Source organism: Girardinichthys multiradiatus, chromosome Y (genome assembly GCF_021462225.1).
Source record: "Girardinichthys multiradiatus isolate DD_20200921_A chromosome Y, DD_fGirMul_XY1, whole genome shotgun sequence".
NCBI lineage: Eukaryota > Metazoa > Chordata > Actinopteri > Cyprinodontiformes > Goodeidae > Girardinichthys > Girardinichthys multiradiatus.
Window position 1 is genome coordinate 28,168,773 of NC_061818.1, and position 18,579 is coordinate 28,187,351.

Genomic DNA, 18,579 nt, shown 5'->3' on the forward strand with positions numbered 1-18,579 from the left:
TGAATCTGACTGCACTGTTCAATGATTAGGATTAATTGGAATGTATGTACCTGACTTTTCTCAAGTGCCTTGAGACAACATGTGTTGTGAATTGGCGCTATATAAATAAAACTGAATTGAATTTAGGATGCAACACTAAAACATACCACTTCTCCAAGAGTTAAATGCCTTGACACACTTTAGTTGTCTGACAGAAAAACATTAAAATACAAAGCAATAAAAAATGTATTCTTTATTATGCTAATATGCAGTGCTCTGCAAATACAAATGTCAGTGTAGTTCATTGAAATTGTGTGAAGTAGTCAAACATAAAGGAAGCATGTCTAGGAGTTGAAGGGAGAGCAAAAATGCTTTTCTTTTTTAACAAAAAATACATCTGAAAAGTGTGGAGTACTTCACATTCAACGCTCTTTATTCCAATGCCCTAAATAAAATATGCTGCATCTAGTTGCCTTAAGAAATCATCTTGCATTGACCGTGCACTTTTCGATAAAATCTGTTAATATGAACGTTGCTGGAGGTGTAAAAGCAAGCAGGGTATTATCATGTTTTCTCTTCATCCTTCTTTCTTTCCTCCATTCTTTTCTCCTCTCCCCTTTTCCTTTTTCCCCACTTTTCTCTCTTTCATGCTTCTTTTTTTTTTCCTTTTCATTTCTGTCTCCATGTCCGTAACAATTGAAATAATCCGAAAGCAGTTTCTAATAAAGTTTCTTTTTTATAAATATCAAGCAGAGCTTTAAAGCGTTAGCTGTAGTGCTCCACTTGTGAAAGTAAATCTGTTGGGCTTTTTCTTGGCACTCAGGCAACAATTCTGAGCACTACTCTGTTGGACAAGACACTCTCAAAAATAAATAAATAAAGAACACAACAGAACAAACAGTATCATGAGAACAAAGGAAGACACCACACAGGTCAGGGATACCAAGACATTTCTGTCCACTTAAACTGACAGACTGGGCAAGGACAATATCAATCAGAGAAGCAGCCATGTGACGAACCCTGGAGGAGCTGCAGAGATCAACTGCTCATGAGGAAGAATATTTTGAGTAGACAACTATTAGTTTTCAATTCAATTCAGTTTATTTATATAGCGCCAATTCACAACACATGTCGTCTCAAGGCACTTCACAAAAGTCAGGTACATACAATCCAATTAATCCTAATCATTGAACAGTGCTGTCAGATTCAGTTATTTATTCAAATTGGATAAAATGTTTTTCTGTCCAAGGAAACCCAGCAGATTGCATTGAGTCAGAGATTTGTAGCATTCACTCCTCCTGAATGAGCATGTAGCGACGGTTTTGCACTCCACAAAGCTGGAAGAATGTCCTAAAGAAAGCCATTGTTGAAAGAAAACCTAAGAAAGTATGTCTAATGTTGCCCACAAGCTTTGTAGCTGAAATGACAGACATTTGGAACAAGGTGCTCTATTCAGATGAAACCAAAATGTATTTTTTCACTGACATCTAAAACCCAACATGCAGGAAATAAACCAACACTGCATATTACCCTGAACACACCGTATCTACCGCAAAACATAGTGATGGCAGCATCATGATGTGGGGATGCTTTGAGATTGATGAGGACACAATTGAAAATCTGTGGCAAGACGTGAAAAGACAAAAGCTCTCCATTTAATCTGAGCTTGAGCTGTTTTGCAAAGGCAATGTTTTATTTTAAGATGTGGAAATCTGGCATACACCCCAAAAGACTGGCAGCTGTAATAGCAACCAAAAGTGATGTAGGGACTCAAGGGAGCTGAACACACATGAGAAACCGTTCTAATTTGTGTTTAAACAATTGTAACATCTATCTGCCATTTTTCTTTCACTTCCCAAGTATGTATAACTTCGTATCAGTCTATCAAATTAATGCCCAAAATTCAAGCATAAATACTAAGGACATAGCATGTTATGTCAGCACGTGAAGTGTCTATATCTGAGGGAAAAAAAACTAAACAAAAAAAAATTATAATATGTTGTGCTTTTTAATTCCCAGCATGTTCAGAGGAAAAGCATGCAGGGATGACACCTCTGAGCAGTTATTTCATGCTTATGTCTGACTTTTGTTCAGCTTTGTTGACTCTGGTCAGCCACAAGAGTTACTGGGGTATATCAGGAGTCACAGCAAACATGGGTAGCAGAGGTCGTGACAGTTTTACATACCCCAGGTAAGCTGCAGGTAACTTGATTGTATAATGGGCTACATATCAGAATGCCTACTCTTTATTCAATTAACTTTGTTGGTCAGAAAGATTCATTATCCTTGATCTATCTATCTATCTATCTATCTATCTATCTATCTATCTATCTATCTATCTATCTATCTATCTATCTATCTATCTATCTATCTATCTATCTATCTATCTATCTATCTATCTATCTATCTATCTATCTATCTATCTATCTATCTATCTATCTATCTATCTATCTATCTATCTATCTATCTATCTATCTATCTATCTATCTATCTATCTATCTATCTATCTATCTATCTATCTATCTATCTATCTATCTATCTATCTATCTATCTATCTATCTATCTATCTATCTATCTATCTATCTATCTATCTATCTATCTATCTATCTATCTATCTATCTATCTATCTATCTATCTATCTATCTATCTATCTATCTATCTATCTATCTATCTATCTATATTTCTCTAACTCTGATTCTGTTCCTCTCAGATGCGCGCATGCACTACAAGGATCGCCTCCATCAAAGACCAGGACTAGTTTGAATCGGCTCCTGGCACATAGACGTGCTGCTCCTAGCGTCCGCACCTTGAAAGCACAGCAGTCACCTTCCAACCTCTGCGACTCTCCACTCCTCTCCTTTTCTCTCTTCTCCTTTCTCAGTCGCAGTTATTCTGCGGGTCGAAGGGGACTGGTGTCTTTGAACAGATTACACCATTTTAATGAGTAAACCCCCCCCACCCCCCACCCCCCGTACACTGTGAGAGATTGTAGCTTTTCGCCTTTCGCCACATCGCAAGAGCCTATGCTCCACAGAAGACCAGCGGCTGATCGCTTTACCAAGCCACGGAGGGCTGCCTGGGCGTTCTGGTGATGAGGGTAGTGGCGCACAGCCGACACAGCTTTGAAGGAATCCCGTTGGGTCTGAAGAAACCGCCCCAATAAGGGACGACAACAGACGGGGAGAGCTGCTGGAACCACTGGACGTTGGGACGCTACCATTCCTCCAACAATGCATCTCTTCAGTGCCATGTTTCTACTTGTGATGTTAGCTGGCATCAGCGAGGTAAGGACGCCTGCATGCATTGAAAAGGCACCGCGTAAAAGTTACTGTAGCAGCTATTATATATCCTCTGCGTGCACATTCTTGTGAAAAAAATGTGAAGTGAGAGCAAAGCTTTTTTAAGAACTGTGATAATTTAAAACAAACAAAGTCGGGTGGTTTTTTTGGTGCATTATTAAACAGGCACGCTGTTGTTCTATGGCCATCTCCATTCACTGGGGAGAAAGTAGGTAGAAAGTTGAAAAAAAATAGCAAATAAGCCATGGACCACTCTAACATGAATATGGTGTAATTTATAGGTGCATTAAATACATATCGTGTGTTGAGAAAAGTAGAAAAACATTCTTATGCTGTATAAGCTAAACTAAATGTTTTAAGATGTTTGGTGGCTTCGGTGACCCAGTAGTTGTTGAGATCGTCCTGACTACCTGCTGAACCTCACCGACAGAGAGGTCCAAGTAGCATCACTGAGAAACACTGTAACTGACTGTGCTAATTGATGAAAGAAGCTGGCAACCATGTGGGATTTAAAAGCTGTGAATAGAAACCGTGAGTAATTAGCGTGGAGTGGCAGACCAGCGCCAATAAAACGGCAGCGGGTCCCTGCGATGTGTGATGTGTCTCTGCATGGGTGTGCATGACACTCCAGGAAAAGTCGTGTCGGTTTGGTACAAAACTGACGAGCTTTGATGTGACAGTGGTAAATTGAAGTGAAGGACGGTAAATTATTTGACCCAGAAAAGCTTTTAATCAGGGCAGGAGCATTTGAATTTGCAGAGAGTTCAGCTGGTCAGCAAATTCCCACTGTTGAGCATAACTAATGACGGATTAGAAGGTGTGACAAAGCTTCGGCAATTTGTCTGTTATTTAAAACCTTGCAGAAAATAAACCATTTAGCTCTATGCTGTAACTCATCCAGGACCAAGGACAACGTCGTGTCCCGCCTTTTGGTTAAAAGCAGCAATCCGACTCAATTTAGCACCACAGACAGCTCCTCCTCGTTCGGCGGCGGTATCACTATATGCTAAAAAGGCCACAGGCTGCAGGGAATTTAAAAACTCTGCAACCGCGGTAATATCTTTAAAAAGCATAGCACACTGTATTTTGACACATTCCACATCAAAATATTAAATATGAAACCAAACGTCAGGGAGATGTAGAGTGGCCCCTATCGAGTAATACAGGCACATCAAGATATATTTTTTCTTTTTCTTTTGGGATGCTCCCCTGAAGCCCCTGAACAAAGTAATTTGTCACAGCTAATGGGCCTGGTGGAGTTTTCACACACTGGTGATTACACACAGACCCTTGGTAAGGATGTATCAAAAGCCTTTCAATGTATTTTTTCATATATTGTTGTGGAATAATCAGAACATTTTGAACGATCCGTGTACATTTTGTGTACATCTTTCCAATCAGGAAAATTCGTTTTTTTTTGTTCATTTATTTTGTGGAGCTACAGGACTTCTTTCACAGTATACAGACAGAGAGAAATGGAGGGGGGACATGCAGCAACATATTTAATCTCTGCTGTCAATAATTTGTTTCATAGGACTAAGATAACCATCAAAGTAGGTTGGTTTAGTATCTAGTGAACCATTTGTTTATTGCCTTTTGAAAGACCCATCTATGTCTCATTTTAGTTTGCAGGGTTAGTCCACCAGAGTTTTATTTAAAATCTTATAATAAACAGAGTTTATTATGGTATAGACTGTTGTGGATAGAATCTTTGGAAGAGTATCAAGTCCACAACATCACAGATCCTCCACCATACTTAAACATGGGCATAAGGTCCTTTTATAGACTGGCATAAAAAAAAAATAGGACACCATATGAAAGCCTTTGTGTTTATTCAAAATATTTGGAGATAAGGATATTTAAAATAAATTTTAACAAAAAAAAAACGGAGGCATTTGGAAGGAACATTGTAGTATCACGTCAGTATCATAAAGGCTTTACAGTGGTCGCATAAGAATTTTAAATCTGCTATTCCAAAATACAAAATAGAATTTCTTGGTCTCCAGAAGAGAGGACGTATTTGGCATAAACATAAAAAGTATTCAAAGAAAATAACCTCATACCAACTGTGAAGCATAGACCTGGAAGTGTCATGGTTTAGGAATCCGGCAGGACCTGGCCAGCTCATCTTCACAGACTGCATCATGAATGTCACCATGTGTGTATGGAAGCAAATCGTTACCATATTTCAAATGAAAAAGCATTTTCAGAAATGCTTTTTCATTTGTGGCTGCATTTGTGGCTGCATTGTTTGTGGCTGCATTGTTTGACTCATAAATGAAATTAGTAACCAATAATCCTATTTGCATTTTAATTTTCTTCTTCAAGACTGCTCATTCTTTCACTTAATTAAAATTAAAAAGAAAAATACATTTGAGATTTTTTTTTCAAAACGTACCCCAGCAAATAGATACCAAAATTCTATTTGAAATGTCAGTCAGTCAGTCATTTTCTACCGCTTATTCCATAGTGGGTCGCGGGGAAGCTGGTGCCTATCTCCAGCAGTCTATGGGCGAGAGGCAGGGTACACCCTGGACAGGTCGCCAGTCCATCGCAGTGCAACATATAAACAACCAAGCACACACTCATTCATACACCTAAGGGCAATTTAGAGTTACCAATTAACCTAACAGGCATGTCTTTGGACTGTGGGAGGAAGCCAGAGTACCCGGTGAGAACCCACACATGCACGGGGAGAACATGCACACTCCATGCAGAAAGATCCCCGGCCAGGAATCAAACCCAGGACCTTCTTGCTGCAAGGCAACAGTGCTACCAACTGCCATTTGGCAGTGGCAGAACTGCCAGTTCTGCCTGCCACCGAAGCTGCCTCTGGAACTGCCACAGCCTGCCGCAGGGTGGCAGGAGATTCCGCGAGGATGCCAGAAGGTGCCAGACAGGCCATAAAAGCTTGCCGCTGTTTTTGTGGAAGCTGATGCTGATTATCGGCAAATGGGTTGTCATTATTGTTAATAGTGTCTGTGGAGCTGCCACCGGAAGTGATGCCAATGCTGATAATCGGCAAACGGGATGTCATAGTTGTTATAGCCTGTTACCTTTAAATAATGATTTCATTATTGATTATTATTTAATAGACAGCTTTAGACCGATAACATAAGGTGATTGTATTTACTTGACATGGAAAATAAATAGCACTATGTGTTTGTGTGACGTGTTGAAAGGATGACGAAGATTTATTGCACAAACAGACGGTTTATTATAGAGCACGAGCGGCTATTCTGAATTGTCACTCACAGAAAATTATAAATAAATGCTTAAAAACACGCTGAGGATGAGGATGCCACAGCCTGCCACCGGAACTACCAGTTCTGCCTGCCACTGCCACAAATTGAGCTCGGCCCTGCTGCAATTCAATCAATTTCTCGGCACGTTTGCAATGTAATGCAATGCAGACGTGCACAGCGCCCCCTACCGAACAAGATGGGTAGCTCGGTCAGCAGAGAGCTGAGGAAGAGCGGCTGCTGACGTCACTCTGCTGCGCCCGCAGCTCGGAATGCTTTTTTGTTTTCGAGTTCTGGGCAGTACTTTGCGGGCAGACCGTGAAAACGAAAAAGCAATGTCTGCTTTTTTTTATTTTTTATTAAGGCATAAAATGGGCAGTCGTGAAGAAGAAAATGCAAATAGGATGATTGATTACTAATTTTATTTATGGGTCAAATAATACAGACACATTCTTAAAATGAAAAGGCATTTCTGGAAATGCTTTTTCATTTTCAACTTTTACATTTCAAATTGAACGGGCTGCACGGTGGCACAGTTGGTAGCACTGTTGCCTTGCAGCAAGAAGGTCCTGGGTTTGATTCCTGGCCAGGGATCTTTCTGCATGGAGTTTGCATGTTCTCCCCGTGCATGTGTGGGTTCTCACCGGGTACTCCGGCTTCCTCCCACAGTCCAAAGACATGCCTGTTAGGTTAATTGGTCACTCTAAATTGCCCTTAGGTGTATGAATGAGTGTGTGCTTGGTTGTTTATGTGTTGCCCTGCGATGGACTGGCGACCTGTCCAGGGTGTACCCTGCCTCTCGCCCATAGACTGCTGGAGATAGGCACCAGCTTGCCCACGACCCACTATGGAATAAGCAGTAGAAAATGACTAACTGACTGACATTTCAAATTGAATTTTGGTATCTATTTGCTGGGGTATGTTTTGAAAAATAAATCTCAAATGTCTTTTTCTTTTTCATTTTAATTAAGTGAAAGAATGAGCAGTCTTGAAGAAGAAAATTAAAATGCAAATAGGATTATTGATTACTAATTTCATTTATGAGTCAAACAATGCAGCCACATTCTTAAAATGAAAAAGCATTTCTGAAAATGCTTTTTTATTTGAAATATGGTAACGATTTGCTTCCATATGTGTAAAAGTGTGTTTGAGAAAACCATGAGACCCTCTAGATAAAAAACAAAAAACAAAAAAAAACCAAATCAAACCAGAAGTTTAACTGGACCCTGAAACATGACAGTGACCCAAACATAACAGTAAATCCACCAAGGACTGACTCAGTATTTAGAAATAGAAACTCCTGGCCTGGGCCAAGTCAAAGCACACATTTTATTTCATTGAGATGATGTAGGGTGACTAGAAACAGTCTGTACCTACAAGAAACTCATCAAACACCTCATAGCTGAAAGTAAGGAGTTGGGTAAACTTCTCTCAGACTGATGTCAGAGACTGGTAGATAGATACAAGAAGCATCTCACTGCAGTTATATCAGGCAAAGAAAGCTTGACAATACTTTTTATGTCTGCACCACCAGTCCACTGTGCCTGATGAATAATTGTATTTGTCTGCCTAGTTGCCAGTGGCTAAAATTAACAGTGCCTCTCTGTCACATCATATATATACCCCAGGGAAACAGAAGGTCAGTCAGTCAGTCATGTTCTACTGCTTATTCCATAGTGGGTTATTCCAAAGTTCCTAGAGACACTGTTCAACTTTAAAAGTAAAGTATAAAACAGAAAAGATGCTTCAGATACTGTGTACTTAAAAAAAAAAATGTTAGAAGTACTAATAATTGTGACAGGAATAATTTTGTTACAGACTTTTTTTTCCATCAAGAGTTGACAGCATGATATATATTCACTAGTAAAGCAGGAGTAAATGACAGAGCACTCACTGTAAGGGAGGAGAAATTTTAATATAGTGCAGGGGAAGGAATTTCCAGACTGTGACTCTGTGTTTAGGGAGGGTAGAATCAAGATCCTCTTTAAAAACAAGCAAACAATATTCGTAAGTAGAAAAAGCCAGCAATGAAACTGAAAATCATGAGGATGCTCATGAATTCCAAGACAGTTATCAAATATGAACAAGAAAATCAGAATACGGTAACAAAAACCCATTGACTGGTTACACAATACCCTGGGGAGCTTTACACAATGTTTAATAAAATAAGATGAGATTATTTGCTGCATATTTGTCAATTAGAAAAGAAATTCAATGATGTCTAACATCATTTAAAATCAGACTTTATTTATATAGCACCTTCAAACAATTCCTTGCATTGACCAAAGTAGAAAATGAAGTAAATAAATACAGAACATGGTAAAACAAAAATAGTCTCAAGTAAAAAATAGAACCACAAGCACATTAAAAGAGAACATAACACACTAAAAATCAAAAGGTCAAAAGCCTTTTTAAATAATTAGGTCTTAAATTTGGCTTTAAATGGAAACAGATCAGAGATGGTGCACAACTCATAGAGAAGACTATTCCAGGATGTCAGGCAGGCCACTGAAAAAGACCATTTCCCCCATTGCTTACACCTACAGTGAGGCACTTTTACTAGATGTTGACTAGTAGACCAAAAATGTTCAGATAGGTAGGGCGGTGCAGGGCCATTCAGTGCTTTAAAAACAAACAGCAGCAGTTCAAATTGTATCCAGGACTGAACCAGAAGCCAATGCAGTTAGAAGAACAGGAGTTATACAGTGCCTTGCGAAAGTACTCGGCCCCCTTCAACTTTTCAACCTCTTGCCACATTTCAGGCTTCAAACATAAAGATATAAAATTCAAATTTTTTGTGAACAATCAACAACAAGTGGGACACAATTGTGAATTGGAATGAAATTTATTGGATGTGTCAAACTTTTTTAACAAATAAAAAACTGAAAAGTGGGGTGTGCAATATTATTTGACCCCTTTGCGTTAATACTTTGTAGCGCCACCCTTTGCTGCAATTACAGCTGCAAGTTGCTTGGGGTATGTCTCTATCAGTTTTGCACATCGAGAGATTGAAATTTGTGCCCATTCTTCTTGCAAAACAGCTCGAGCTCAGTGAGGTTGGATGGAGAGCGTTCGTGAACAGCAATATTCAGCTCATTTCCACAGATTCTCGATTGGATTCAGGTCTGGACTTTGACTTGGCCATTCCAACACCTGGATACGTTCATTTGTGAACCATTCCATTGTAGATTTGGCTTCATGTTTTGGATCATTGTCTTGTTGGAAGATAAATCTCCATCCCAGTCTCAGGTCTCTTGCAGACTCCAACAGTTTTCTTCCAGTATGGTCCTGTATTTGGCCCCATCCATCTCCCCATCAATTTTGACCATCTTCCCTGTCCCTGCTGACGAAAAGCAGGCCCAAACCATGATGCTGCCACCACCATGTTTGACAGTGGGGATGGTGTGTTCAGGGTGATGAGCTGTGTTGCTTTTACGCCAAACATATCGTTTTGCATTGTGGCCAAACAGTTCGATTTTGGTTTCATCTGACCAGAGCACCTTCTTCCACATGTTTGATGTGTCTCCCAGGTGGCTTGTGGCAAACTTTAACGAGACTTTTTGAGAAATGGCTTTCTTCTTGACACTTCCATAAAGGCCAGATTTGTGCAGTGTACGACTGATTGTTGTCCTATGGACAGACTCTCCCACCTCAGCTGTAGATCTCTGCAGTTCATCCAGAGTGATCATGGGCCTCTTGGCTGCATCTCTGATCAGTCTTCTCCTTGTTCGAGATGAGAGTTTAGAGGGACGGCCGGGTCTTGGTAGATTTGCAGTGGTCTGATACTCCTTTCATTTCAATATGATTGTTTGCACAGTGCTCCTTGGGATGTTTAAAGCTCGGGAAATCATTTTGTATCCAAATCCAGCTTTAAACGTCTCCACAACAGTATCTCGGACCTGCCTGGTGTGTTCCTTGGTCTTCATGATGCTCTATGCGCTTTGAACACAACCCTGAAACTATCACAGAGCAGGTGCATTTATACGGAGACTTGATTACACACAGGTGGATTCTATTTATCATCATCAGTCATTTGGGACAACATTGGATCATTCAGAGATCCTCACTGAACTTCTGGAGTGAGTTTGCTGCACTGAAAGTAAAGGGGCCGAGTAATATTGCACGCCCCACTTTTCAGTTTTTTATTTGTTAAAAAAGTTTGACACATCCAATAAATTTCATTCCACTTCACGATTGTGTCCCACTTGTTGTTGATTCTTCACAAAAAATTAGAGTTTTATATCTTTATGTTTGAAGCCTGAAATGTGGCAAGAGGTGGAAAAGTTCAAGGGGGCCGAGTACTTTCGCAAGGCACTGTATGTTCATGTTTACATGAGTTAGTCAATAAGTGAGCGGCAGAATTTTGGAAAATGGAAGACCAATTGATATCGACATATAAAGCATTACAGTAATGAAGTCTAGAACTAACAAAGGCATGGGTAGCCTTCTCCAGATTGCTGCAGTTAAGGAATGGCTTTATTTTAGACAGCAGAAAAAGCTGAGAAAAGTTTAATTTCACAACATAATCAACTTTTTTTAAGCAACATTCAAGTTGGAGGTGAAGAACCTAGGCTGGGTGAAACATTACATGATTTAATGGAGGCATCAAACAAAATTTATTTAGTTTTATCATTATTTAGGTGGAGAATGTTTTGAGAAAGCCATTGCTTAATGTCCTTAAAGCTGTTATCAATGGAGTTTAAACTGAGTGGAGAATTGGGAGTGACCAGCAGATAGATTTGCAGGTCATCTGCTTACAGATGAAAAGACAGATAATGGCATGCAATAATAGGTCCAAAAGGCAACATTTATAATGACAATAGCACAGGCCCCAGAATGGATCCCTGCAGCACAGCAGAGGTCAGTGGAGTCAAGGAAGAGGATACTAGGTCAGGTAACAGAGAATGTTCTGTCGATTAAATAGGAGTTAAACCACTCGAAAACTGCTCCCTGAAGGCCAACCTGCTGAGCCAGAACAGGGATGATGGCCAGGTGGTCAACAGTGTCAAAAGGTCCAGCATCACTAGCAGAACAGATTTTTTGGCATCGAGGGACAAGAGGATATCACTCTGTATTTGCAGTAATGCTGATTCAGTCCTATGATGAAATCTGAGGCCAACATGTATAAATAGCAAAGGCCATATGTCACTGCAAACATCCATGTTTTAGATGCCTACAACATGAGTGAAAACTGTTGCTGACCTTTAAAAGTAGTACAAGATGTTACGTTGTTTTACTGCACAGAAGGGAATCTAATGTACAGAGTAGATTCAAGGGAAACCAACTGAGTTTATTGTAACTGGTACAAAACACGGCTTAGCACACTCTCCCAGCCTCAAAGATTTGTGTTACAATTAATTAGTCAGGTTCTCCGATGCCCGATAATGAATTTATCCCCTAACAAAACTTTCTGCACTATGGATGTGCTCCAATAAATGTTAAACACTTGTGAATTTACCACTGACAATGTAGCTGATGATTTAATACTGAACAGTATCTTAACCCGTGTCTGTGAATTCATCCAGTAACTGGCCTTGGGGGACATTTTGTTGTAAGTGTTCTCATTAAATATTGAAAGGTCTGAAAGAAAATATGACACCATCCGTCTTTCTAAGACTGCACGCAAACATAAAAAATTCATGAATTCTTGTAAATCAGCCTATGTTTGTAGCTGGGATACATTTTTAAGTCACAGTTTTAGCAAAGACCACCATGAAATATGTAGAGGTCTTTAATTAGTCACTTGTTGATTCGCTTGTTGTGTTTGTTAAGCAATCATGATGCCCATGGGTCATTGGTGCCACAGATACAAATTGTACCTGCTTGACCTTGGTATTAAATGTGTTTTATGTACATCAGTCGGTGCAAACAGGATGCTAAGACACAAGCGACTATACTTGTGCTTGTTTGTTTGTTTGTGTGTTTGTGTTTATCTACAATGCACTGTTTTGAGGGGGAAAAAAAGTGCAGTCTTAGTCACATTACTATGAATAAAGATTTCTTCTCCACAGATATCAAACTTGTTGTAAAAGTGTACCGATCCATCCTCTTGCAGCCAGACTCCAGACTCTGCTTCTCGTTGTTAATTTTCTTTTTTTTTTTTATATCACCTATGTGGTTTCTGTTATCAAGTAACAGTTCCCTTGGGGAATTACAAAAGTTGCTCCAAAGTTTGTCTGATGTTTATACTTCCATCCCTGGTATTTTGTGCTCAGCCTGTTACACCCTGTTTGGCAACAGCTATAACAAGGTAGAGAGAGAATTTATTAGAGCAGATTCATCTTGAGGATGAAGAGTGTTTATTTGCTATTTGCAAACTACAACTTTAATAGAATGAATCTCTACAAACTTTATCATTGTCAGTTCACATGTAGTGCCCATGAAATACATCAACTCTGACCTTTTATATGCATTTAAAAACATTCATCTTTATCAAGGTCTTTGAGAAATGCTCTTGCTGTTCTGTCAGATGTCGCTATGACTTCAGATAAGATGACCTCTTACTCCAAGCAGCCTGGATCCTGGGCTCTTCAAGAAATAGATTTTTTTAAGACCATACCATGCTTTTATAAGTAAAAGCTGTTTCTTATGCCTTGTCCTTTAAATATGAATAATTTTATTTTAGAATTTAGTAATCCAGAAACACTTTTAAAAAGTTTTTTTCTGAATCACAAATTGACCTTAAATAGAGATTAATTCACTAAAACGGGTGAGACTGTCATCTGAGCACAGAATGATAACACATTGAGAACCATGGGTGCTCAACAGGTTCAGAGAGAACAGTCAACATTGATTGTTTTCATTTCTTTTAGTTTAGGCAAGCTGATGAAAAATGTGGAAAATGACATGGCCAGGCATTCCCAAAAGTCTACATCTGGTTCGGTTGATCAGCTTGTAACCAGAAGGAAAAGAAAAACGGAGACAAAGAAATACAAGAAATTACCCAACCAATTTGCAGCAAGTCTGATTACCTTGACTGATTTCTGCTGCAATATTTTTTGTGCATGATGTTTTTTAGTTACTTTAGTCAATTTTTTGTCACAAGTTCAAAAAAAAATTTGTTTTGTTTTCTCCTACATGTCTTGCTGTGCTCGTGACTTACTTTAGGACTTTTTTTTTTTCATTTGATTTTATTCTGGCATCATCCAATGACCTGGGACAGATAAGAGTGCTGCCCTCTCCCTGCCACAGGATGGTCTTCAGGCCCCAGCAACATCTGTTGTGAAGACATTCCCCCATTAGCTGAGCTGAGACACAGTGGTGAGAACCAAAGGTCAAACAACAGACTGAGAGATGACACAACAAGATCACATGTTTCTTAGGTATTCTGGAGCTGAGAAACTTATGTGTCCAGGTGGTCTAAATCCATCTTTGTTTGTCTTTAGACAAAAATTTCCCCACAATTTTAGTTATTTCATTATTTATTTATTAGCCTCGATGTTACCAGGTTAGTCCCGTTGAGATAAAAAAAATATCTAATTTACAAGAGACCTCACCAAGAAGGTAGCAACACAGTTACACTACAAAATACAATAAAGCAATACAATTTATATTAAAAATAGTAATCATATCAAACATTTACCCATATGTGTTGTAGACTGCAATGATTTCAACAGAGCTTTAAATTCATTTGTCACCAGAGCTTTTAGTTGAAGATCAATTTGTCGTTGATTCCAAGTATTAGGAGCTGAAAACCAGATTGATTTCTTACCTCGCTCAGTTTGAACTTTGGAAACAACAAACTATAGAAAATTAATCTCCATTGATCGGAAATTGTGGTATCAATCTTTCTTTGTTAAAGACAAAACAGGTAAGATGGGGTGATGCCTAAAATAGTTTGTAAACAAATAAATACCACTGACTGAGACGAGGGACATTCAGGGAACTTTAGTTTAGAGTGTACAGTGATAAGTAAGGTGGCCAGCATTAATAATGAATCTCAGTGACCCATGATACACACTATTGAGTACCCGGAGACAGTAAATAGAAGCATTCATATAGAGCGCACCACCAAACATTTATAGCAAGACTTGTTTCTGCAATACAATCCCAATAAAATTTTACATTTTGGTAAAATATACTAAATATGTTTATTAAAATACGAGTAATCGTCAATTAAAAAATTCTAGATATTGAAAAGTAAATACAAACTCAATTTGTTAACTATTTTTTGTTTTTCAGAATTTTATCAAAGGCAGATTGTAGATATTGGAAGGACTCAGCAGGGGTGGGTACTGTGCAGGATATGACAGTGTCATCTGCATAGAAATGAAAAGCTAAATTTGGAATATCCTGTCTCACAATATTTATGCAAATCTTGAATAATAATGGACCCACTACAGAACCTTGAGGGAAACCCTATTTACCTTGTGAAAACTGAGAGGACAAACCTTCTATCTGGACAGCTTGGGTTCTGCTGGTAAGATAATTTGCAAACCAACCTCCTCTGAAGGTAAATAAAAAATTGCAGCTACAGTCCCAGTGCAGCCCTGAAACAATGAGCAGTACTTTGATTTGGTTTAAGATGTTTGACCTCAAATAATCCCAACATTTGTTTGGTCGAAGATGATAAAACTGAACCCTTGCTCTGATGTTCTTTGGCTCAAACATCTTATGTTTTAAGAGATACATTTTCATAGTTTTACGGAAAACCTTCCTGTATTTTACATGACCACCCTCCATTCTCATCAGGCATCATGATAAACCATCCTTTAGAATGGATGCACAACCTTGTGAAGTTACTGTTTTTCATCCAGATCTGTTTGAAGACTGCAGCAGAAACTCAGCCAGCCAGGTTCATTTTATAGCTATTAGGCAAGTACAGAAAACAAGAACATGTAAATCATGATGCACTTTTAAAAACATTTAGCACATGTACTTGCAGGAGTCTATGTTTACACTAAATTGTACACAGTAAATTACAATATAATTGATTCTATAGGCTAGTACTGCCGCCTTAGTGAAGTAAGGCTTCTTGATCCAATTTGAGGGGTGCAGATTCATCTTAAATTAACTTTAGATGCACTCTATGCATGTAAGGTTTTCATCCGATAGTCCAAAAATCATGCATGTTAGATTAAGTGATTCTGAATTGTACATTGAGTAAAGTGAGTGCATGCATGATTGTTTCTCTCATTTAATTTCGACACTTGACTTGTACAAATGGGAGCTGGAATAAGCTACATCCTCCTCATGCCTCCTAACAAAAGTTTAGAAAGTGACTGAATTGGTTTTCCTTTATGTGGGACGTTTCTACACCTACTGTTTGTAACGTTGGACTCTCTGACTGTTTTCAGAGACATTTCTCTTTTTTTCTGTGGTTTAATTTTCACTGTGTAGTGTTCGGAAGAGACTGATCAATAACGTTTTGAGAAACACACGATTTATTCTTTAAGAACAAATCACATTGTCACAGTCACTTCATGAGGAGAGCCAAAACAATATTTTATTACAACTGTGTTGGCAGCAGTGTATATGTGCTTTTACAAACTTGATAAGTGATATAAATCTGCACATTCAGAAATGAAATTAGGGGAGACATTTGGTCATGCAAGACAAAAAGGCAAACGTCCATTTGACACAGGTTTGAACTGTCCACTGCTGCGACCCTTTGGCCATAAAATTTCTTCCCCTGGTGCCAGTCCCAATGAGAGAGAATAAGCACAATTTAAATAGTAATCTTACCTCATTCACGAGCGAGATCAAACCACTTGAGATAAATTTCTGACATTACCGTGCCAAAAGCCCATTACACAGCAATCTAACAATCACTGCAAGTTAAAGACTGGGAAAATTATGCTCATTCTGCTGCAATTGTCAGTGAGCCAAATGGTGAAATGGAGACTTCGTAGTTTGATAATGTGAATCTATGTTTACCAAGAGGGAAGACAATAAGGCAGAAGATTGAACAGAGTGTGGTCTGTCAATCAGCATGGTTACCTTTACTCAGAGAATTAGACAAATGAAAATCTGCATGACCATGGTTGTAAATATGCTGTTGAGAGCCACGAACACAATTCCTAAAATCACCTTGCTATGTTGTACAATGCCAGCACTTGTGTAAATTATAAACACTACCCCATGCAAACAGAAGGTCAAACTGTCCCAATGAAGCATTTTTAGCAGAAGAACATTGCACATTCTGTATGTTCACAACAAATTTGTTTATTTTCCATGACTGAAATTACAGTTTTTTTTTTTTATTTAGAGCAACAGTTTACAAATATTAAGCAATAATGTGTAATATCATTGTAAATGTCATGTATCTTAATCTGGTCATTCCACATACATGCTCAAATATTCTTTATTCTGTTACATCTCATTCTGTAACAATCATCAAACACTACAGTATGTGGGCGAGTAAGTGAAGAGGTAGGGGGAGATGAGACACAATGCATCCATCCACCTTCATGCACTCCCCATCATTATACAAAGGTGCCGCTTCACAATCAGCCTTAGATAATGAGGTTGCATTATCTTTGATTCTCTGCTGCTTGGAGAGATTGAATCGTATGTGCCAGTGTCATGGCAGATTAGAGTAGAGCTTGTACAAATGCACGGTAATGACACCCCGTTGTGTGAGTAAACCACAGTAGTGAAGATTTGTTTTAGAGTAGCTGCTTAAGAAAGAGGCTGCAGCACAGAGAGCTACTGAGCCTTTGTGCTGTTCACTGTTCGCTCCCTCCTCTTTAATGTTTGATGTGCTTTCATGTTGCCCGCTGCTGCATCTTGAGAGGTGCTTGTATATTTGTGTGCGTTTTTAAGGAACAAATAGCCCTCTAAAAATGCTGGAAACTAAATAACGGGGACATATCTGTGATATGAGAACAAAATGAGAACATTGTGTTAACCTAATTTACTTTAAGGTAAATGTCATATTAATTGTGAAGCAAGAGGTTAACATGAATGATCATACATGGATTATGTATCCGTGCAAGATGTTTGTAGTTTGATCAAAATTAAAACAAAATTCTGCTTTTATCACTTTCCTTGCTAAGTTTGTTTATCTTTCTTACTGGACTGATATGAGCATGCCATGATGGTATCTGTACAGGCCAGTCAGGTTCTTCTTCTATCTGGACCTTCCTTTTAGTGCTGATGCGTAGTCATGTTGGAACAAGAAGGAAGGGCACAGGCTTTTAGCACACAGCTGGTAACATAAGATCGTCCAATAGGTCTGAAGTCGCCAAGCCCAACTCCTGAAAAACAGCCCTACATCATAATCCCCTCTGCACCAAACTTTATACTTGACACAATGCAGTCAGGCAAGTGCCACTCTCCTGGCTACTGTCAAACCCAGATTTGTCCTTTGTTTTGGCAGATAAAGAGGTGTGATTAGTCACAGAGAACACATTTCATGCTCTAGAGTCCAGTGGTCCCAGGGTTTAAACCACTGCATCCCACACTTTTCATTGACCTTAGTGATATAAGGCATCCCTGATTAGGGTGCATCCTGGACACTTCCATTTGAATAATTTCGGGGCACACCTCACTAGAATGAGCTCGCTGGAGGGACAATATAATAGCAAATAATTATATTAATTTATTGGAGAAATTTAAACACTTCATCAAAATACTTAACTAGCAAAAGAAATAAAGTGATATGGTATTGGTCAATAAATGGATTTTATAAAGATACGAAATGGCAGTTCATGGGTAGGAAACAGCATAAGGGATAGTTGGGCGTGCTTTGAACAGTGTGTATGTTTGAGGTTTCATACTCTGGCGTACCTGTTTTCTACATTTCTGGTGATCATCGAGTCCGCCTCGAGTACGCACAGACGTGCGCAGAGTCAAGTACGCTCCACTGTGTTCCGCCCTTCATGAATGTGAGATTGGATTAATTGTTCCAGAGCCATATCTGTCTATTCCAATACAACACAGATTAACTCTGGGCTATTGCGATATGTTGAAGGTGTTGTGGCTAGGTGTGCTACAAATGTTTATGAAGATTCATGCTTAAGCATTGCACCTCTTTGCACTTACCTTTCTGAGTAGGAGGATAACACATGAGTACAGTGAAAATAATGGTGGCAGCTTTTTCTTGAAGGATTTCTGTA

The 18,579-nt window shown here is 38.9% G+C and overlaps 1 protein-coding gene across 1 annotated transcript in view; it reads left to right on the forward strand.

Moving 5' to 3' along the window:
- The first annotated feature begins 2,957 nt into the window (after positions 1–2,957).
- The window catches only part of LOC124864070 (noelin-2-like), a 59,586-nt gene continuing 43,964 nt past the window's right edge, over positions 2,958–18,579 (forward strand). Inside the window, exon 1 of the mRNA XM_047358694.1 lies at positions 2,958–3,263. Coding sequence (XP_047214650.1) covers positions 3,210–3,263 — 54 coding nt within the window. The 5' untranslated portion in view covers positions 2,958–3,209. The remainder of the gene's footprint in view (positions 3,264–18,579) is intronic.